General features: G+C 58.6%; 1 protein-coding gene across 6 annotated transcripts in view; it reads right to left on the bottom strand.

Annotated features, from left to right (window-relative positions):
• TMEM63B (transmembrane protein 63B) overlaps positions 1–21,271 on the bottom strand; it is a 24,252-nt gene continuing 2,981 nt past the window's right edge. For 3 of the 6 annotated variants that reach the window (XM_057698572.1, XM_057698569.1, XM_057698571.1), the window contains exons 2-24: positions 17,689–17,871; positions 17,330–17,409; positions 17,053–17,091; positions 15,961–16,051; positions 14,499–14,536; positions 13,383–13,525; positions 13,234–13,285; positions 12,662–12,770; positions 11,945–12,015; positions 8,567–8,647; positions 7,860–7,983; positions 7,185–7,318; positions 6,967–7,104; positions 6,675–6,828; positions 5,570–5,676; positions 5,242–5,328; positions 4,974–5,039; positions 3,603–3,765; positions 2,904–3,009; positions 1,711–1,878; positions 1,367–1,482; positions 1,096–1,176; positions 112–810 (exon numbers count right to left, since the gene is read on the bottom strand). In XM_057698572.1, coding sequence (XP_057554555.1) covers positions 619–810; positions 1,096–1,176; positions 1,367–1,482; positions 1,711–1,878; positions 2,904–3,009; positions 3,603–3,765; positions 4,974–5,039; positions 5,242–5,328; positions 5,570–5,676; positions 6,675–6,828; positions 6,967–7,104; positions 7,185–7,318; positions 7,860–7,983; positions 8,567–8,647; positions 11,945–12,015; positions 12,662–12,770; positions 13,234–13,285; positions 13,383–13,525; positions 14,499–14,536; positions 15,961–16,051; positions 17,053–17,091; positions 17,330–17,409; positions 17,689–17,847 — 2,499 coding nt within the window. In that variant the 5' untranslated portion in view covers positions 17,848–17,871 and the 3' untranslated portion in view covers positions 112–618. Of the gene's footprint in view, positions 811–1,095; positions 1,177–1,366; positions 1,483–1,710; positions 1,879–2,903; positions 3,010–3,602; positions 3,766–4,973; positions 5,040–5,241; positions 5,329–5,569; positions 5,677–6,674; positions 6,829–6,966; positions 7,105–7,184; positions 7,319–7,859; positions 7,984–8,566; positions 8,648–11,944; positions 12,016–12,661; positions 12,771–13,233; positions 13,286–13,382; positions 13,526–14,498; positions 14,537–15,960; positions 16,052–17,052; positions 17,092–17,329; positions 17,410–17,688; positions 17,872–21,271 lie in introns of all 6 variants that reach the window. The other 3 variants (XM_057698570.1, XM_057698573.1, XM_057698575.1) reach the window with 3 other exon arrangements.

The following is a 21,271-nucleotide window of genomic DNA, read 5'->3' on the forward strand; positions in this document are numbered from 1 at the left end:
CTTTCCATTTTTATTTTAAAGGAAAAAAAAATAAAACAAACAGTGCAAAACCCCATTTTCCAGTGTCAGCCATGCCCACCCCCCACCCCCAGGTCACCCCCCCCCCCCGACTCGGGACCTGACTCTTCCTCCCACTCAGCACCCCCTCCCCTCTCACGCAACCCCGTAGGGGCTGGAGACTCCACGTCCCTGGAGTGCTAGATCCCAGGGGGACTTGGTGGCAGGAGCGGGAGGTAAGAACTGGGGGGGGGCAGCCCCTGATCTGCCTGCCCCCGCCAGGTCTCCAGCCGTGGCACCAGGTACCCCTCTTGGCTCTCATGAACCCTTCCCTGATCACACTACTAGCCAAGGGGGGAGGGGGCACTGATCTGGGGGAACCCTTTCCACACCCCTCTTTGCCCCGGGGCCGGCTCGGGGCTCTCCTCACTGAGGTTGGGGGGTTCCCTCCCTCCCTCCATGGTGGGGGAGAGCGACGACATCCCCAGGTTTAAATACCTTAATGAAAGCAGGGGGCGGGGAAGGAAGGGGCTTTAGATCTAATAAATTATTAGCATTTTAGTGTCCGTGGGGGGCAGGGTGGGTGGGGGCAGGGCGCGGCCTCCAGGGCCCTCCCTCCCCTTACTGGTGAATCTCATTCTCGATGAGGCTGTCCTCACAAGACTGGAAGTCTGTGTCCGTGAGGCCGTCAGGCTGCATCAGCAGCTCCTCATCTTGGGAGGAGGACGACGGGGGCTCGTCCCCCGAGCTCCCAGGACCCCCGTCCCCATCCCCGTCAACTTCCGAGTCCTGCAGCACCTGAGCGATGTACTTCTGAAGGGGGAGGAGGGGGAGGGTTAGGGTGGACGGCTGCCCCTCGTGGGGATGTGGTGATGGGAAACCTCATGGCCTGTGCGGGGAGGGGCAGTGACCCTCCTCCCAGGGAGATGGGGAGCAGCTCCCACCTGGTGAAGCCGGATCCCTCCCCGCCCCTGGTCCCCACCACCCTGGGGTCTGGAACAGGTTTCCCTTTCTTGATGACCAATGGGGCACCCACTTTGGGGCTGAATCTCCACCAGAGGATCTTCCCCACGCTTGGCCAAGGAGCAGGACACTCACCGCAGATTTAGGGACAGCGGCAGCATGAGGGGGCCGTCCATTGCTTCTGGGGTCCACGGTGTCTGTCTCCGTGTGCTCAATCTTGAGGGGCCCAGAATGAGTCAGGGAGTGGGCGGGGGGGGGGGGATGCCCTTGCCCTTGCCCTCAGCCACAATCATGACCCCATTCCCTCCCGGCATCCCTGCCGTCCCTGCCCTCAGCTCCCAAGCCCCCACCCCCACCCTGCTGAGATCCCGCCCTCGGTCACCTCCCTGCCCCCCTCCCCCCGCACCTTGTAGTTGTGGGCACTGAGGTATTTGAAGTGTCCGAAGCAGACGTGGCAGAGACAGATGACGATGGTGATGACCAGGACCACGAACGTGAACATGGACGTGGGGGCTAGAAACCCTGGTGTCGGGGGTGCAAACAAAGGGCCGCGACCTTTCCTCCGGGCCCCTCTGCCGGGGGCTTCGGCTCCCTTCTGAGTGCAGTCCCGCACTCCCACATGCTGTGGCCTCTCCCAGGCCCCAGGCCTGCCGCCCCCGGCCCCCGCGGCCCGCTCTGCCTCGACTCCGGTGGGCGTCTCCTCTTCCCGCCGCCCCTCCCTGGTCCCCGAGGGTGGGAGGCGGCCCTCACCCGTGCGCATGGTGGAGAAGAAGAGCAGCCAGAAGAGGCAGAGGATGGGCGCGGCCACCACCTGGTTCACGGCCCCGGAGTGGATCTTCTTGTCCAGCTTGGCCGGCAGGTAGGCGTAGTAGAGATTGTACCTGTCTACCAGGTGCTTCAGCAGCATGTACATGAGCCCTGGGGGAAGCCACACGGGCCCTGACCTCGGGCTGCTGGACCCTTGTGTGTTTGTCACGGGTTGTCCTGGGCCTTCTGAGGTCACTGAAGGGCTGGTCCCCCTTCTTCCGCCCCAGGCCCAGTAGAGAATAGAGCCCTAAGCCCCTTGCAGGACCACGGAACCTCAGCTTCCACTGTTTCAGCCCCTTCACTCCGCAGCCCCTCCCTAGGACTTCTACTATTAGAAATCCATTAGTTTGGGTCAGCAAGCATCCTCTTAAAACCCATATCGTTCTTCCTATCCCTGCCCTTACACAGATGAGCATAAATTAGGTGCTAAGTCCTATTTTCCTGGAGGTTGAGGGGATGGGAAATTTCAAATGAGAACAAGGTGGTTAGTTTGGGAGTTTGGAGCCTTCAATAACCAGGGAGGGTGGTGAAGTGGTTAGGATGTTAGCGGGGGGAAAGGAGAGGCCACCAGTGGGGGTGATAATGGGGGTGAAGAGAAACTTTGCTAAATTTCTTCACAAGGAAGAGGGACTTGCCCAAGGCACATGGTGCAGCTACAGCAGGGTATTTCCATGAGCAGCAAGGACCCAAACCCACCCTGGAACTCAAAGGTCTTTCCCGACTTTAAGGTCTTTCCCGGGGCTGTGTCCAAGTGTGCCCATGGATCCTGTGTAGGAGTGAGTGAGTGAGTGTGTGTGTGTGTGTGTGTGTGTGGACACCCTGTCAGTAGGCATGTGATGTGTGTCCAAGTATATCCACCTGAGTGAAGGCACTGGTGTGAGCGAATATCTCCATGTTGCAGAGACTTGGCCCAGGGGCCCAGGACGCCAGCTGAGTCCAGCCCGAGCTGCAGTGGCTTTTCCCCTCCTCCCCCCAGGCCGAGCCCCAGACTGAGCCAGGGACCAGGCGGGAGGCCCGAGGGGCCGGTCTCCCAGCCGGGGCCCTGTCCACTCGGGTGGCCTGCCTTGCTAGAGTGGAGCGGGAGAGGTCCTGGGTCCCCCCGAGCAGGGCCCAGGTCCCGGCGCGGCGGTGCCTACCGAAGGGCACGATGATGGGGCAGGTGATACTGTAGGTCATGACCACCGTGAAGACGCACATCATCCAAGCGTAGGCTGCGCCAAACTGGAACTCGTAGGCCTGATGCTGGGGGGGAGATGGGCAGGAGTGTCGCTCAGGGAGGCAAGAGGCGGGGCGGGGTGGACTGGAGGGGCTCGGGGCAGGTGGGAAGTGGGAGGGGGCCAGGAACTCTGGGGCCAGGAAAGAAGCCAGGGAGAAAAGGAACCCGACGTCCAGGGTAGGGCAGGGCAAAGACAATGGAGAGAGGGGCTGTGGCGGAGACGGAGGTCAGGGTGGGTACAGTGATGGGGCATGGAGAGGCGCCTTCAAGGGATGAGGGGCTGGCAGGTTGGTGGGCTTGCGAGTGGGACGCCCAGAGCCCCCGTGTGGGGTCAGGGCAAAGGGACCCTAGGTCTGGACCCAGACCTCCCCCAGCTCCCGTCAGAACACTAGACTGTCAGAACTGGCAGGGGCCTTCAGGGTTAGCTATGTCAACCCGTCACTGTACACACGGGAAAACTGAGGTCCCGGCCAGGAAGCGGGTCACCCAGGGCCGTGGAACTCGGCTCCCCAAGTCCCAGCACCCCGGGCGCCCCCACGCTCGAGCACGGCTGCCACCGTTCCTGGTTGGGCCCACCAGGGGGCGCTGTGCAGGCCGCGGCTGCCCCGGGCGGCCGTACCCGCTTCACGTTGCGCCTCTCGGCGGCCGAGCGCGCCAGGCAGAGCCGGATCATGTACATGAGCAGGCCCGGGATGCGCAGCAGGTCCATGGCGTTGCCGATAAAGGCTGAGGCAATGACGTAGTTCACGAAGAAGGCGCCGTTGTCCGGCAGGAACACGCACCTGCGGGCACCAGGTGCTCCAGCTCTGCACCCTTGGGGTACCCGGTGGCCCCCTGCCCGCTGCCAGCATGCCAGCACCCCCAACGTGCCTCCTTTCACGTGGACCCTCCAGGTCAGCCCTCAAAGCCCCCCTTAGTGTGAACCGCAGAGGCAGACAGATGCCAGAGTGCTCACAGATGCCTCCAAAGGAAGCCCCAGACACCTCAGCATGAGGGAGCCCAGGGGCACCCCTCGAACTCGTGCCCCACAAAGACCCCCGGAGAGAGTGCTCGAGACCCCTAAGGCCACCAGTGTTCAGGGTGTGATGCCAGAGATGCCCCCCCACCATGAGACCCCAAAGATCCCGAAGGGTGTCAGCCCCAGGAATACCCAGAAGGCTCCTCGCCTTAGACCTTAACCCAGAGCCACCCCCAGAGGATGAGCCTCAGACACCTCCAGGACTCCAGAGGCCCTCCCCCAGGGATCTCCAGAGGCGGACCCCAGGGACCTCTGTCAGTACCCAGGACACCCCAAGTGTGAGCCCGAGATTACCACAGATGGCCTAGAGCACGACCCCTGGAGCGTGAGCCACATAAACAGCCACGGTTCGTGTCCCCCGAGATCCCCTCACAGAGATTCCCAGGGAAAGTGCCCCACAGAGAACGGTACAGTCACACCTTGGATGACAGTCCAAGACCTGGAGATATTCCCAGCACTTGTGCCCCAGAAACACCCCACAGTATGAGCCCGAGTCCCCCACAGGCACTCTGAGGTGTGAGCCAAGAGCCTGCCATAGACACTCAAAGGTATGGCTCCGGAGACCCTCAGGGATACCTCTGGGAACCCCCACGTCACTCCCGCAGCACAACCAAGATCCCACTACAGACCTCTCCAAACCTCCCTAGTGAAGCTCTGGACTCCCACAGTCGGTCCCAGGATATGAGCCCCAAAGCCCACCACAGAAACCCTCCGAGTGTGGGTCCCAAAGCCCCAAAAACACCTTGAGGGTGACCTCAGAATCCAGAGAGGTTCCCCACACAGACCCGGGGACATCCCATGTATACACCCAAGATAGCCTGCGGGGGCAACCTTTGGGATGACCCTGCCTGACCATGATATAAGCCCCCTCCTCCTCCCTGCCGCAGGGGTGGGAGATTTGCTGCCCCCTCCCACAGGGGAATACCCCCCCCCCAAATCTGGTCTCCTTCCCTGGGGACCCCGGTCACTCACTCAAACCGAATAGCTGCCTCAGCCAAGAATTTCTTATCAAAGAGCCAGCGGAAGAAGAGGTCCAGGCTGGAGAGGGGAGGAAAGGGGAGTGTAGGGGGGCTGGAGCAGCCCAGAACCCCAGAGGAGGGGGAGTCCCGACCACGCGCTCTGGGGATGTCCCCCAGACATGGGGCCCCTGGCTCTGTAGAGGAGGTGTGAGCCTGAGCTGCTCCCCCTCCCATTCCAGCCATCCCCCACCCCAGCTCCCACCCTTTCCTCTGAAACCCACCTGCTCAGTCCCAGCGAGGGCAGGAGCAGCACCATGAAGATGAGGAAGGTGTAGCACTTGTGCATGGTGGTCCTGTTCTCCCCGGAGCTGAGGCGGGCACATGAGGGGGCAGAGATCAGGTGAGCCAGCCCCCATGCCTGCTCCCCCAGCTCGTACAGTGTCCCAGCAGGGCTCCCTGGGAAGGAGGGGGGCTTCCCAAAGTGAGGAGGCCGGTCACCATCCCTCCCCTACCAGCTCTGGGACTGCCCAGGGCAGGGAGCCTGAAGGTGGAAGGTGTGCACCCAGGAGGGCCACAGTGGGGGGCGGGGGGGGGGCGTATGTGTCTCACCGTGTCCAGTGGGCTTCAAAGAAGGCAGAGTAGTAGACGATGGTGGGGAGCAGGGCCGAGAAGCACCAGAGCAGCAGGGTGGGGAAGAACTGGGTGATGATGGGGTTCTGCAGAGGGCACGGGTTGGGGGGGATACGTCAGGTGGGGGCAATCTAGTGGGACAGCTTGCTTTGCTTACCTGCACCCTCCCCCACTGAGCCCTGGGACCCCCAGCTCTCAGGGCCTCATGCCAGAAGTCCAGAACATCTGGGGGCCAGGGCCATATATACAATCCCAAAGTGAATAATATTACAGTTAGCATCTGAACACCTACTATGTGCCAAGCACTGATCATGTACTTTTTTTCTGATCACACACTTTTTTTTTTTTTTTTTGGGGGGTACATGATCACGTACTTTTCATGTATTAATTCTTACAATAATGATATTACCCCATTTTGCAGATGAGTAAACTGAGGCAAAATGCGATTCAATAAATTATCTAGCTAGTAAGCAGTGGTGGTGGCAGAATTTGAACCCAGGCAGTCTGGGTCTTATCTATTATGCCATCATCATTCAATGCTTTTCAAAGTGCCTTTTCTTGAACTTTGAGGTTCCAAGGAGGTTTGCAGGAGGGGTGAGGGGAGAGCAGCAGAAGTGTGCCCCCCACCCCACTGCCATCTGAGCGACCTTGCTTTTTTCTACATTGGGTTTCATGTAAGATTGCTTTTGATGAAGGGCATTAGAATCCAAGTTTGGAAGCCAAGGATCTGGTCTGACCCTTCACTCTTTGGTTGGAGAGATGGAGGGATCTGGAGAAGGGCCTTGTCTGAGGTCACATGATCAGTCGGGAAAGGACCCAGGCTCTTTCTCTTCCCTGGGAGCCCCTCTAGCAGTGTGTAAACTCGAGGGAGGCCTCTCCTAGGGGGAAGGTGGCAGGGAGCCTGAGGGAAGTGTAGCCCATGGTCGTGTGGGACCTTCTTAGTGGGGCTGGGCTGGAAAAGTGCAACAGGAGCCGGACTGGAGGGCATCTGGTTCCCCTAGCCTCCCGCTGCCGCCAGGAGGGATTTGGGGCCTGGTATCTGTGCCTGGGGACACAGTGTGGAGGGTAGGGGTGTGGGCCTTACATTGAGGTACTCCACGGGCTTGGTGACGTTGAACTTGTCCATGGTGGTGATGATGATGGCCGGGGTGGTGAGGAAGAAGAGGAGGATGAAGAGGACGACATTGATGACCAGGCAGCGCAGCCACCAGATGAAGCCTCGGATGGACAGATGCTCCCTAGGAACGCACGGAGGGTCACTCCAGGTCTGGATGCCTAATGCGTCCCCACAGACACCTAGGGCCTCCCTCTCCTCCCTCTCCCCACTGGAGCCTGCGCCGGCCCCGCGAAGCCACCTCACCATCCCCTTTGCTCACCAGTAGATGTTCTGGGGGTCGGGGGCGTAGGACACAGTCCAGTTGGAGATGTGCAGGGACTCACTGCAGGAGGAGGAGCGGGGCTCCCCGCGACAGGTACACCCCTGGCACTTACACACGTTGAAGTCCTTCAGGATGCTGGGGGAGGGGGGCATGGTTACCTGGGACCGGGTGCCCTAGCTGGTCCCTAGGGGCCGGGGTGGGTGGGTGGGGCTCACATGGCGGTGATGGTCTCGTTGTGGAAGGTGACAAAGGCCATGCCGAGAGGCTTCTCGTTCACTTTCTCCTTCTCCCGCTTGTAGTCCTCCTTCAGCTTCTGCTCCAGCTTTGTGTAGTACTCGATGGCCTCCACCTGCCAGGGTGGGCGAGGCGGGGCCCTGGTCAGAGCTGCCGGTCCCCTGCGGCACCCGACGGGCACCGCCTGGAGCTGACTGCATCCCAGCCACTGCTCTGAGCTCTCTGTTCACTCGAGTATCCTCATAGCCACCCTGGGAGGGGGGTACAAGCAGCCCTATCTTACAGATGAGGAAACCAAGAGATGGAGCAGTCCCGAAACTTGCCTAGAGCCACAGAGTTGTAAATAGAGCAAGCTGTCCTTTTGGCTGACCGCTTCTGATTTGGGGTTTGAACACTTGGTCACCTTAGGTATAGGGGACAAACCCAACAGCGGGACTAAGGCTTCCAGGATGTAGGAACAGAGGGAGACCTGATAAGGGAGGGGCTGCCCCCTGCTTGTGGTCCTCGCCCCAGCTCTGCTTCCTCTGGGAAGCACCCACCGTGGGGTGCATCCATCCCCACTGCCACCTGTCTCCCCAGGACCTTCCAACTGCCCCCCTCACCCATCAGGAGTCTGGGGGCCCTGAGGCCTAAGCCGAGCCCAGGACACCCCGTACCTGCTCGCAGCCTCGCACCACGCAGCAGCAGAGGTGGCCGCAGGGCTTGGGGTTGATCATGGTGGGAACGTTGTCCTTGCTTTGGAGGTTTGTGAAGTAGAGCTTTCCCCGCTCGGCCTTCTTCCTGTGGGACCCAGGTGCCCGGTCACCCATCTCCCAGCTGGGTCTGGCTGGAGGATGGGTAGGTAGCCCAGCTAGGGGGTCACGGAATCCACTCCCCAAGGACAGGGTCCACCTTGATCTTGGGTTTGTTTAGGATGCATGGTTTAGACATGTCCCAGCCCAGGGTCTCCCCGCCATCCCTTGAGGGACAGAAGTTCTTCCTATAGTCTGGCCTAAGTTTTGCACACTGTAGCTGAGAAAGAGGATATCCTCAAATGGGGTGGGGACAGTGGGCCCCCTTCCTCTAACCTCCAGGGCTTGCTCTTTCCAGAGCAAACTGACAGGCACTCCGGGGGGTGAATTAAAATAAAATGCCCCTTGGGAATTCCTTGGCAGTCCAGCGGTTAAGACTCTGCACTTCCACTGCAGGGGGCATGGGTTCCATCCCTCATTGGGGAACTAAGATCCCACATGCCATGAGGCTCAGATAATCAAATGCCCTGGGAAACACCTGAAGGGGAGCCAGGCTCCTGGGTGGCAGCCAAGACACTCTCCACAATAGGCAGGGGGCCGTCCGGTGCTGCCCCCGCCCCCAGCCCCATTACCTCTCTGCATCGAGGAACATCAGACGAGCCACGTTGTAACACGGGCGGGCTTCCAGAACCGTGCAGTTGGGGTAGGCCTCCCTGAAACACAGCCCACCATCATCCTCTGCAGGGACCCTGCCCCCAGCTTTCCCCTGTGACCCCATCACCTTCAAGACACACAGCCCCAATTCAAGCTCCCTCTTTCTGAGTCTGCAAAAACGACAGTTCCCAAGAACAAGACTTTGGAATTCCTCCTCATGCTTATCTGAGTGGGGGAGGTGTGCACACGGAGGCAGGGGTGCAGACCCAGGCGTGAGTTGTACCCACGGGGCCCTGGGGATGCCACGGCTGTGGTCTGATTCTTGTGTGGGGCTGTGAACTTCAAGTTGAGAGAAACTGTTTCTAGTCATAGTTGTTCTCTTAACCTTGTTCCCAGAAGACCTGGTTAGAGTCCAGCATTTAGCCTTGACCATTAACTGACCCCAACCAACCCACAACCCCAGGCTACAGAATGATCTCTGGCCCAAGAATGACCAGAGCTTGATCCTGAAAACTGACCTGAGATTGACCTCAAACCCTGGCCGAAGACTGATCCTTTACTCTGATCTAAACTGATCCATAACCCAGACCCTCTAACCCTGATCTGAGACTGACCCCATCTTGACTTGAGATTGACCAAATAGACTCTCAGTGCCTGGTATCCGGCAGGGCTCAAGTGTTGCTTGCAGACTGAGTGGAGGAGCACTTCCTTTTTCATCCAGATCACACTGCTCCTTGATCCTAATCCCTAATCTACACTGAGTCCCTGTCTTTTTTTTTTTTAATTTTTAAAGAAGAAAATACCAAGTGATAAAGATGCAGGAGATATGGTTCTAAAGTAACAAGATGGACCACACAAACCTATGAGAATTTGGCAACTTAAATTTGGGATGGGGTCTTTGAAAAGCACTTCCCAGGAGGTTTCAGACTTTTCCCCAGACACTGCTGGTTGCTCGAACCATTTTAGGGTTCCTCTTTGGAAGGGCCTTCAGCCCTGTGGCAGGCTGAGCCCTCATTTTCACCCAATTAATCTCTAATCCCCTAATCCCCACCACACAGGTTCCCTGATTTTGCACACAGCATATCACCTGATTCAGCTGGGTCAGTCCTCCAATCCAGACAGACCCCAGGCCTGGACCCCAAACCCTACCTGATACTGACAACTAGCCAAGGGCTCCACGAGCACAAGGGTTGCCTCCTGCTCAGCACCACGGACCCAGGCCTGGGCCAACAGCCTGCACATAGTAGGTGCTCAGTAAACACCCACTGTGCTGTGGAATGAACGGGTTAATGAAATGGCTATTCCGTAGTGTTCACTGCACTGATCCTAAAAACTCCAGTTGGGACTGCAGTCTCCCCAGTCCCTGCTCATAGGCTGACTGCTAATTTTAATCAGACTGTTTCCTAAACAAAACCACCCAATGACCCCTGAAACAGACAACCTCGACTGTGAGCTCCCCACAGACACCAGTCAAGCCTGGCTCTTCTTTGTCTCCCTGGGATGAAGCACATAGTAGGTATACAACAAACGGGTGCTGGATCAGTGGATGCTGGACTCACAGGGTTTACCCTGCACCGAGGGCTATGCTCTAACATCACCCTGTCAGAGCCCCAGCTTCCCACCCCATCGGAAAGAGCAACCCTCCCTGACCCCTCTCACCCCGCCCTCTCCCTGCTTTAGTTTTCCCCTTAGCACCTACCCCTGCTTGCCTAGTTCATTTCTTTGACATCGGCCTCGCCCCACTAGAATGTAAGCAGATGAGGGCAGGGGCTCGTTTCCTGCCATATCCCCAAGCTCCTGCTTCAGTGCAGGCACATAGCCGGTGCTCAAAGGATACCTGTTAGTAAAGGACTTGTCTGCAGGCTTCCCTGGTGGTGCAGTGGTTACAACGCCACGCTCCCAACGCAGGGGACCTGGGTTCGATCCCTGGTCAGGGAACTAGATCCCACAGGCATGCCACAACTAAGAGTTTACATGCCACAACTAAGAAGCCCTGGAGCCGCAACTAAGGGGCTGGGAAGCCACAACTAAGGAGCCCTCAAGCTGCAACTAAGGAGCCCGCCTGCAGCAACTAAGGAGCTGACAAGCCACGACTAAAGAGCGCGCCTGCTGCAACTAAGACCCGGTGCAACCAAATAAGTAAAAAAAATAAATATTAAAAAAAAAAAAAAAAAAAGGACTTATCTGTACAAGCTGATGACTGATTCCACTTGGATGGTAACATTAAGATGTCACCTAATTCTCGGCACACATTGTCCTTAATCCTGACCCAGCCTGTCCCCTAATGCTGAGACCAGCCTGAACCCCAGATGGGACCCCAAATCATTTTCTCATACTGACCAATGATTGATGATCTAATTTTGGCTGCTGTTCTGTAAACTGCATGAAGGCAGGGCCTGTTTCTAATTTATTTACGCCTGACACACAGAAGGTGACCAGTGAATGCACGCAGAATGAAAGAATATTCCATGAACGCTGGTCACAAACCAGCCATTCTCCTGTAACACACAGGCCTGGAACCTGACCCCAGTCCCTTCCTGATCCAGAACAACGGCTGGCCTCTCATCCAGACCTCACTAAATCCTGATCCTGACCAGAGGCGGAGCCCTGATCCAGACCCCCAATCCCCAATGTCCCTAATCAGAACCACTGGACCAGCTCCTAATACCGACCCCAGACCAATCCCTGAGCAGACCCTGGACTGGCCCCTAAAGCCGGCCTCCGCACTGTGAACCCCTGAGAACTCGACGGTCTTGCCCTCATTTTTGCGGTCCCCGGGCCACCACAGTGACCTCAACAGCACCCGAGAACGTCTGCTGAATGAACAGACAGATGCGTGCCAGGACAGGATCCCTAATCCTGCACACAGACTGTTCTGGCTCCCTGGAGGTGTACATCCACCCCCTCACTAACACAGACTTCTAGCTGAACCGCGCCACGGAGAACACACAGCCCAGGCTCTCCTTGGCTCCCTGAGGACCCACTGAAAGCCAAGGAGCTTCTCCCCGCCAGTCCACACACAAGCTCCAGAATGCCCCACACAATTCTGAGACAGCGACACCCGTCAAGGGCCCGTGGACCCGGGGTCGACCATCCATGACCCAGTGCACGTCAGGAGGCGAGGCCCAGGGGACTCATATTTCAAGTATTTCTCCTGCTCTTTGCGGGGCCTGAAGTGCAGCCCCCGTGCTAGACGGCCCTGGAGTCAGAGAATTCTTCCTTAGCCTCACCTGCACCCCGCCACCGCAGCCCCTGACCACCCCCTCCCCCGCGAAAGAGCGAGGTGTGTGAGGGTGCCCCTGGAGCTGGAAGGCAGAGAAGGGTCCGCAGGGCCTAGGGGTGGAGCAGCTACTCACTCAAAATGCTTCTTGATTTTCTCTGACTCTGCATATTTGGAGATTCCGTTGATGAAGAGAGTCCGCTTCACCTGGGGTGAGAGGGGGCCGGTTTGCCTTCCTGAGGCGCGACCCCGCCTCCGGAGGACGCAGGGAGGGGTGGGGAGGGGGTGAGTAGAGAGGGGCCGACAGGGGCAGGAGGGGGCCCTGGGATAAGCCAGGCCCAGGGAAAGCGGGGCGAGCACTCCTAATGGAAATCAGGCAGCGAGCAGGGTGAAAGCCTCCCCCCGCTTGCTCCCTGAGGGGTTACAGAGGGGGAGAAGGGGTTCTACTGTCAGATCCTCAGGCGGTGAGGCCCCAGCACCGTGGGTGGCATGGAGTGGGCACTCAGTAACAGCTTGGGGAATGCACACAGAGGGAGAGGGACAATCACTCCCATAATATCCTCCGGCGGCTATTTCCGGCCCTGGTGCTTTCCATGCACGGCCTCACCTCACCCGCCCCCCCCCCCCCCCCCCGCCCACCTCGGGAGGGGAACGGTTCTCTCGTTCTGCAGATGAGGAAACCGAGGCTGGGGGAGGTAACTTAACTGGCCGGATGGGGGTTCCTCAGCTGCTGAGCCAGGATTCAAAGCCAGCCGGCCTCACCCGGGAGCCCACGCCCCTGACAACTCCAGCAGGAGGCCTGGAGGGAAAGGGAGGGGCTGGGCTTGGGCGGGCCTGGGCCCTGGCCACTCACCAGGTCGTCCTCCTTGTAGCGCATCTTGGAGGTATGCCTGCGCATGCTGTAGACGGTGAGCAGCAGGTACAGGAAGGCGAAGGAGGTGTGCAGCCACAGCAGGTTGTTCCTGGCGGGGCAGAGGGGTGCATGGAGCCGCCGGGGCTGGGAACACTCTCGGACACCCCCAACCTCCCCGTGTTAATTAAACCCTGGTACAGGGCCCCTCTAATGCACTTTCGACCCCTTCCCAAGGCCCGTCCCACACCCCACATCCTCTAGACCCCAAGACTGTTCCACTCCAACTCCAATGTCCCCAAGAGGTCACCTTTTCATGCCCTACCTGCTGGCTACACTGCCCTCCAACCACCACCAGCCAGCCCTCCCCGGCCCGGGGTTGCACACGGCTCATCTCTATCTGGCCATCCCTGGGATCTGCTCCTTCTGTCTCCATCCCAAGCCCTCAGGGCCCCACAGCCATCTCTGTAGCCTCAGCACCGCTCCTCTGAACACCCCTTTTTTCCTCCTCTCCCCGCTCACGCCCAGTCCCTGGCTGCAGACCCAGGCCTTACGGACCAGCCTCCCACACTTACCCTGATTTCAAGTTGGCAATGGTGGTTCTCCCGAAGCTGTAGGCATTGTTCTCTGGGGGTGGGGGGGGGAAGAGGATGACAGTGGAGTCAGGGCACGTCCCCTCCCACACCCTCCTCTCCCTGCCCCACCCATCCTGGCCCTCACTGACCCAGCAGGTCCCCTGAGAAGTTGACGGGCAGCACGATGCCTACGGAGAGGACACCCACGACCACCAGCAGCCCGATGATGTGCCGCTGGAAGGACAGGTAGTGCACAGCGTCGCCCCCACATTTATCCCGGATCTCATCATCCCTGCAGACGCCAGGGATGGAGGGATGCGGTGAGGACCAGGGCAACACAGGGGCCACGCGGCTTGCCTGTCCTTGCCCACCCCAGCCCACATCCGCCCTAGCCCCTGCCAATCTGGCAGCGGGATGGGGTTAAAAGGGGACTCTGGGTCCCCCATGCTCTGGGAGGGGAGGGAGGAAAGAGGGAGAGGGAAGGGGAGGGAGAAAAAAGAAGGATGCAGGGAGAAGGGGTGGGAGAGGGAAAATAGAGGCGGAGGAGAGGGATGAGGCAGGAAGAAAGAGAAAGAAGGGGAGAAGAAAGAAGGAAAAGAAGAAGGAAGACTGCAGAGAGGAAGAACAGTGAGGAATGGGGAGTAAAGGAAGAGGACAATTTGGAAAGGGAGGATAAACATGGTGGCAGGAAGAGGCAGAGGCGGGAGGGAGGAGGGGGGTCCAGGAAGCAGTGGCACCTTAGGGGTGCTGGCGAAGCCCCTTAGACTTGGGGGGGCGCCCCAGGGGGGCCAGGGTGGAGGGAGGTGGCGGTGCTGACCTGTCCGGGCTTCCTGCCTCTCTCAGGGCTCACTGCCTGCCTGCCGCACTCTGGCTCCATCTCCTGACTTCTGCCTGCTGGATACTGGCTCCTGCCTGCTGCTGGCTGGCTGCTCCCAGCCTGCCTGATGCCCCCACCCGCTGGCTGCCCGAGGCTCCGAGGTGGCAGCGCGAGCCCCTGCTCTCACAGGGTGGCAGGGGTGGGGAGAGCTGAGGGCAGAGCGGGCCCCCCAGGCAGGGGGGTGCACAGGAGACCGTGGGGAGGTACAGTGAGGCCAGCTCGGAGGAACAGCAGGGGCCTGGCCCCCTGGAGCAGGGAGGAGGGTGCTGGGCTGGCTAGGAGCGCTAAGGCCCTCAAAGCTGCTGGCCTCTGGACTTTGTAGGGAGATGACAGGTCTGAAGTTTCTCTGTTTCTCTCTTTCTTTAGAGCCTGAAGACCGTTCACTTACTTTATCCTGAAGATGGCTGTCAGCCAGGAACAGAAGCCCTGGGGGGACAGAGACTATCAGCGACGGTCCCCACCCCACCACCCCGAGCCTCCCTTCCACCCAGCCCCAACCTTGGAACCACCTCCAGGCTGTGGCTCCGCTCGTCACAGCTCCCACAGCCCCCACAGAAACTAGCTCATCCCCAGAGAGGGGACAGGAGAGGTGCCAGCCCTCAGGGAAGAAAAGGGACCAAGGCCACATGGGGTCGCCTGCAGACGCTCATGCCCAGAGTACAGATCCCCGCAAACACCCAGGAGGGCAGCAGAACCGGGGGAGTCCTGCAGCTGTGCGGGCCAGGGTGGGGGTGGGTGGGGCTTGGGCTTCTAGGAAGGGACCTCAGACCTGCAGCTAACAAGGAGAGTCCGCGATGTGGCCGCCAAGAGCAGAGGTGGGCCATGCTGCCCAAGGTCCTGCTACCTACCTTCTAGAAAACCTGAGAGGGATCAACCCAGGGTCACCATGAGCTGCAATGTCCTGCTCTTAAGCCCCCAGGCTTGTCTTCGGACAGAGACCCCACTCAGGGCAGGGTGGGGGTGTGCGGGGGAGGGCAGCACAAACAGACCCTCCCCCAGCTTCCTATGGGGAGACGGTCCAGGCACAACACGGGATGGGGAGAGAGGTACCCTCCAGCTGAGAGGCAGGACTGTGCTACCTGTTGCCAGCATCCCCTGAGTCTGGGGATCATCTGGACACCTCTGGCTGGCAGGGGTGATACCTTTGCTTTGCCACTTACCAGTATGAATCCAGCTCAGGAAGCTGACAGGCTTCTCCTGCTACGGTGGCTACAGGAGCTGCCACCCCCAAGGCCCCCAGCCTAAGCTGGACTGATAAGGGCCACCCTAGGGCCTGAGGATTAGAGTGCTGACCAGGATTAGAGGTCTAACCCTGGCGGAACGATAGAGGGCCAGGCAGATAATGCCAGAGTGTCGGGTCTGACCTGCAAGGGGTCTGGGGTCGGCTCTGCATCACCAAGTACAAGCCTTGTCTACAGGCGACCCCTCAGCTGCAACCTACATGCAGGTCTGCTGGCCCCAGGCAGCCAGGGGCTGCCAGCCTGCAACCTCAGAGCAGCACAGTGGATTCTGTGTGTTTTGCTAGGTGGGCCTGGAAGGCTCATTATTACGTCTAGAACCAGGTCTAAGGAGAAAGGGGTCCTTAGGATGGATCACCGGAGGCAGGCACAGAATGCTACTGGGGCAAATGATGTTTAGACATCACAGATGTTCAGCCTGTGCTGGTCTGGAGGCTGCCATGGAAGACAGAACCGGGAGTTCTGGGTCCAGGGGTGACCCTGTGGCTCTTGGACGCGCGTCACCCTCGCTGAGGAGAAGGTCCCTGACTCCGTATCACTGGAAGCCGCAGGCTACTGAGCCCACCCGCCCTGGAGAAGGGGGTGCGAAGAAGCTGGGGGCAGGGCACTCACATTGTCTCTTTGGTCAAAGTCGACGGAGCTGGAGACAGACGTGAGACGCTCATACCGGTCGTGACTGTCCCCGTGCATAGCTGAGGCCACACTGGGGGGGGGTGGGGGGGGAGACGAGAGATCAGAGCGCTGGTGAGTCTGAGTCCCTTGGGAGCCAGGGGAAGTGGGTGCACTCCCACTCCAGAGCTCCAGGGGCCAGGCAAGGCACAGAAAGCGCAGAGGCAGAAGCAGGGAGGCGTGACCGCCCTCTCTCTGCCTCCCTTAAACCCACCCCTTCCCTTCGGGGGACCAGGGGGACTGGGGGGCATTGATGCAGTGCCTCAGGGCGAAGGGAATGGGGGGTCTTCATCCGCGCCCAGTGGAGGCTGAAGGAAGAATGTGAGTGGGTCCTGCGGTTCCGGAGCTGACCAGTGGGGGATGGGGCAGCAGTGCCCACAGTAGGCACAGGGCAGTGTGCAGTGGAGGGGGTGGGGGGGGGGGGAAGGACAGTCTGGACCAGGAGAGCCCCAGAAGGGCTGGGGGTGAGGGGGGGGCTGGGGGATGTCCCCCACCCCCCACTTCCCCGACCCCAACAGCTGCCGCAACTCCAATGCCAGGCCTATAGACAGAGACGGTGATGCACACAGAGGGCCAAACTCAGCGTTTCTCTGGCAGCCCCCCTCCCGGGCCTCCAGAAGGGGTGAGCAGGGGACCCTGGAACAGGAAGAACTAGCTGTTAGGGGGTGAGAAGCCCCTGGAGACACCCAATCTTGTCTCTGCAACCAATAGGGTGACTATACTGTGGGCTCCCGGGAGGATGGCTCCTCCACCCCGGCCGACCAGGGCTGTCGAGGCCTGCGCGTGAGGGGCACACCGCGAGGGGCTTCTCCCCGGCTGGGAGCCGGAGGGAGGGATGGGGGGGGTGCGGCAGAGACAAGCTGGGGAGCCCCCTGCTCTGCAAAGCACACCACCTGCGTTAATCCGAACATGAGCCTGCAGAGGAGAAAACTGAAAAGAGAAACCGGCAACGTGGCAGGAAGAGAAGAGACGCGTGAAAGAGAAGAAAAGGGAAAGCTGGTTTAGTGGGGATGAGCGGGCTGCGGCCCCACATACTATTCCTGTTCCACGCGGTCCCTCTCCTGCCGCCGGCGCCTGGGGACGGAGAACAGACAAGGTGAGCGGGGCGGGGGTGGGTCTCCAGGGACTGGCAAGGGACAAAGGCCCAGCTGTGGGCCCCCATGCTCGCTCTGGGACCAGTCCCTTTTCATCCCCCCACCAAAGGGGACGAGAGCAGGCTGGCCCTCCTCCTGTCCCTGAGGAATGTGGACAAGGGGTGTGCGCGCACACGCAAGCCTGTGTGTAGGGGTCGGGGATGGTCCCAGAGCCTTACCTGTCTGCATCTGTCACCAAGGCCAGCCGCCCATAGTCCCAGGCCACCTTCCGGAGGATAGAGAACAAGAACAGCAGTGCCTGAGGAAGGAGGGGGTGGTTGGCAGGAGGAGAGGCCGTTCACCCCCTGGACTAGCCAGGAGGGCAGGGCAGAGGGATAGGATTTTTGTCTTAGAAGGGGATGCCTCTGGCTGGGGTGAATGGTCAGAGGCTAGGCTTGGGCTGCGTGACAGGGATTCGCTCCGGCAGTCCTGGCTGGGGAGTCAGGGGCAGGTGGGAGAGTGGTTAGAGCTGCAGGTGTTGGCCAGCTGTGTACAGGGTATGGGTGCCACGGGTGGAGGGTGGCATGTGGGCACTCACAAGGAAGCACATGAAGTCCAGAGCCAGCACGGTGGGGACGCCCCCGAACGGCAGGCCCTGCAGGACGGTGCTGCGGATGCGGGCGCTGTAGCAGTAGTCCTTGGGGTTGCTGTTGTTGAGGGCGGTGGTGCCCAGTGTGGCCAGCAGGAAGGGCAGCATGGCTGCTACTGCCGCATGGTCCTCCTGGGCAGAAGGCAGAGCAGTCAGCGGGGCTTGGCCCCTGTCCCCTTCGGGTCTGCTCACGGCTCGGGCAGGGTGGGGTGGGGAGTGGACAGTGAGGGCAGATCACTGGGCTGCCTGGGTGGGTAGAAGCTGTGGCCTCTGGAGATAAGGCCTGCGGATGGGAGTGTTGAGTCACATGGATTTACCTTCACTGGCTCTCGGGCTGCAACCCCACCCTGGGTCTGGGGAACCTGGCCCAGGTCTGGACTGGGGAGACTGGTTTTTCTAAGCTGGAAGTTGTCTGTGAGTCTCTAGCATTTACCTCCTACCACCTCCACACACACATTTTCTCTTTCTCTCTCTCTCCAAACACAAACTCTCTGTCTCTGTATCTGTCTCAGGCAGGGGACGGAGCTGAGCCTGCGGGAAGATGGGGAGGGTTCTTAGGTCTAAGTGGAGGGGTCTTCAGGCCAGGGGAGGATGGGTCAGGAGCCAGCTACCTCATCTTGATCTTCTCTTTCTACCTGTATTAGAAAAATGGCATGGTTTCCTTTGCTCAGTTTTCAACTCTGTTAATCACCTTCCCAATCAAAACGAGATGTTCAGCTTTAGAGCTGTCCTTCTGTCCTCAGGGTAGGGGTCTGAGGATGGAGTCAGAGTGGGAAGTTCATTAAAAAGCAGGACTTCTGGGTTTGCGTGGCCTGCCTTGCTCGCCCTGGCCACATCTGTTTACCCTCATTCTTCTTCCTGGGCCAGCTACGCCTTTCTCCCTTCCAGCTCCCTGACCTCTTTCCAATTTTCTTTGCACCTGAGCTGAGGACTACAACTCCCAGAGTGCCCTGCTCCTGCCCCCAAGCAGGGCAGGCTGGGAATGCCGTGCCCTGCAGTGAGTTTTTCCATTGGCAATGGAAGGGAGAGTGGGCGGGGGCCTCCTAGCCGGCCCAAGCCCCCTGAAGCCAGAGTAGTGCCCTCCGGCCTGGTTTCCTGCCACTGCCAGGCTGTCCAGCCCTCAACGGTCCCGGTGGATGGGGAGGGAAAAGGAGGAAAGGAGCTGCCAGCCCAGATGCCTGGGTTCTGGAAGTGCCTGGGGACCAAGCCCAGCAGGGCTCTGGGGAGGTTCCTGGGGCGGAGGAGAAGTGTGACCACGGCATCACCGCCCCACCCCTGTCCTACTGGAGGGCCCCTGGGACCCCTTCTGCTGACAACACTGAAACTCTGCCTTGTAGGAGGGGGGAGGCGGTCCCCAGGGAAGAAAGGAAACCAGACAAAGAGAGCGAACAACAAACCTAGCGTCGGTGACTGCAACTCTGGGAGGAAGCGTCCCCTGGCCCCGGGTGGCTCGGAGGGCTTCCCTGCCTCTTCCTAACATTTTAACTGCAGGGCAAGAGGCACCAGCTCTCAGCTGGAGGGGAAGCTGGGGTTGTCTGTGTCTCACCTGGACCCAGGGAGGCTCTGAAAAGCCTGGGTTAGGAAGGCTAAGGGAATAACTGCCCTGTGTGTTATGCCTCCCTCTTTCTTTCTAGCCCAAGTTGCCTTAGAAAAAACAAAACAAAACACAACAAAAAAGACCCCTTAACTTAGTAATTGTAGCAGGTACCATGAATGGACTGCCCACTGTTTCAAGAATACATACATTTTTCATGTAATCATTGACACTCCGGAGTTGGATGTCATTGCCATTTTAAGATGAGAGCATGCGGCTCAGAGAAGTTAAGTAAGTTTCCCAAAGTCACACTGCTCATAAAATAATGGACCTGGGGATCAAACCTAGGTCAATTTCTCTCTAACAACTTCTTTCTAAAAGGTCTAACACTCTTCAGGGCACCTTGATGCTTTTCGGATGTGCCTAGAACATGACTCTGCAGACCACAGAAGCTTTGTGAGTGCTCATTAAGCGTTCTCTGGCTGGAGAACACTGGAGCACTGTGAGAATGTGCGTGTTTAGGTGTGTAAACTTGTGTTGATGTGCATCTGTGGGGGGGGGGCTGGGTGACTACATGGCAGTTCACAGAAATGAAGAGAGTTGTTGGTCTCTAAGCGGGGGTGTGTATGTGGGTGTGTCTGAGAGCCTGGGTATGTAAACAAGAGGTGTACCAGGGAAGGTTAAAGGTAGGTATAGGTATCTTGGGGATGTAGTAATTGGGGGGCCTCTACACGCCCCACCCCCCCTTAACTCCTGACTCCAGTGCACTCCAGAAATCCATCCAGCCCATACCCACTCCTGGCCTGTTTCTCTCCAAAACTCCAAGGCTGGAATGTAAAGGGTACAAACTCTGGAGCAGCACCCTCGTCCCCATTCCATCCTCTGCACTCCAAGGAAGGTGGGATATTCTGGGAGCTCCTACATAAGGGGTAGAGTAGGTGAGGGTCCAGGTATGTGCTTAGTAACTGAAGTCACCATGTCCATCTGCTGCCTCCCTCTTTACAGTCACAAACCACTCTCCCCTCCACAATTGCACTGCTCTTCCCACCTACACCAAGAGGAACGTAGGGCACACTCCCCATTTGACAGGGGAGGAAGCAGACACCCGGGGAGGAAAAGCCACTCACAGGGAGGTCACAGGGCAGGAAAGGGTGGAGCCAGGGCTGGTGGCTCGGCTTGCTCTTAATTGTGGAGGTGGGGTTGCTGGGCTGAATTTCACCCAGCCCAGCTGCTCTCAAAGACTTCACTGAGAGCAGCTGACAGAAAGGAGACTGAGGCAGAATATTTGTGGGAGGGAGGGGCAGCTCATCCACTCTACAGGGTTGCCAGAGTCAGTTGGTATCCCAGAATTTCTCTAGTCTGACACTGAGGCTTTAGCTGGAAGTGTATAGGGAGAGTGATGGAGGATTTTATTTCTAGCTAACTGATGGTTACTTAATCATCAAGAAGTGTTTGCATGGTGGGGGGGAGAGGGCTATAAATTAAAAGTTTTTTTCTAAGTTACTAGGGAAGAGTTAATTTAGGGCTTGGGATCATAGGAAGGCAATGTGGTCTGTTGGGAGGGGATGAAGATGTTACTATGTAACCTGGGCCTCAGTCTTCCAATCTGTAACAAAGAGATATTAATATGCTTCCTCCATCCCGTCTAACAACTTCAGAGAGATGGGCAAAAATGTATCCACAAGTGAGGATAAAAGTAGTAGGAAAAGAATGCATTTATAAAATACCTATTTAACTCCTACTTTGTGCCAGGCACTATTCTAACTGCTTTACAAATGTTACCTCGTTTACTCCCCATCACAACCCTAGGAGGACACTGAGGTATAGAGAGGGTACACCACTGCTCAATGACACAGTCTGTGATAATCTGGATATCCCAGGCAACCTGGCTCAAGCCTATGCTTTTAAGCGCTGTACTGTGCGGCCTCAGCCAACAGAGGAGCCACTTCCATCAGGAAGCTGGGTGTTGGGGGGTGGGGGTCGCCAGCTACAGCTCTG

Source organism: Hippopotamus amphibius, chromosome 11 (genome assembly GCF_030028045.1).
Source record: "Hippopotamus amphibius kiboko isolate mHipAmp2 chromosome 11, mHipAmp2.hap2, whole genome shotgun sequence".
Classification (NCBI taxonomy): Eukaryota; Metazoa; Chordata; class Mammalia; order Artiodactyla; family Hippopotamidae; genus Hippopotamus; species Hippopotamus amphibius.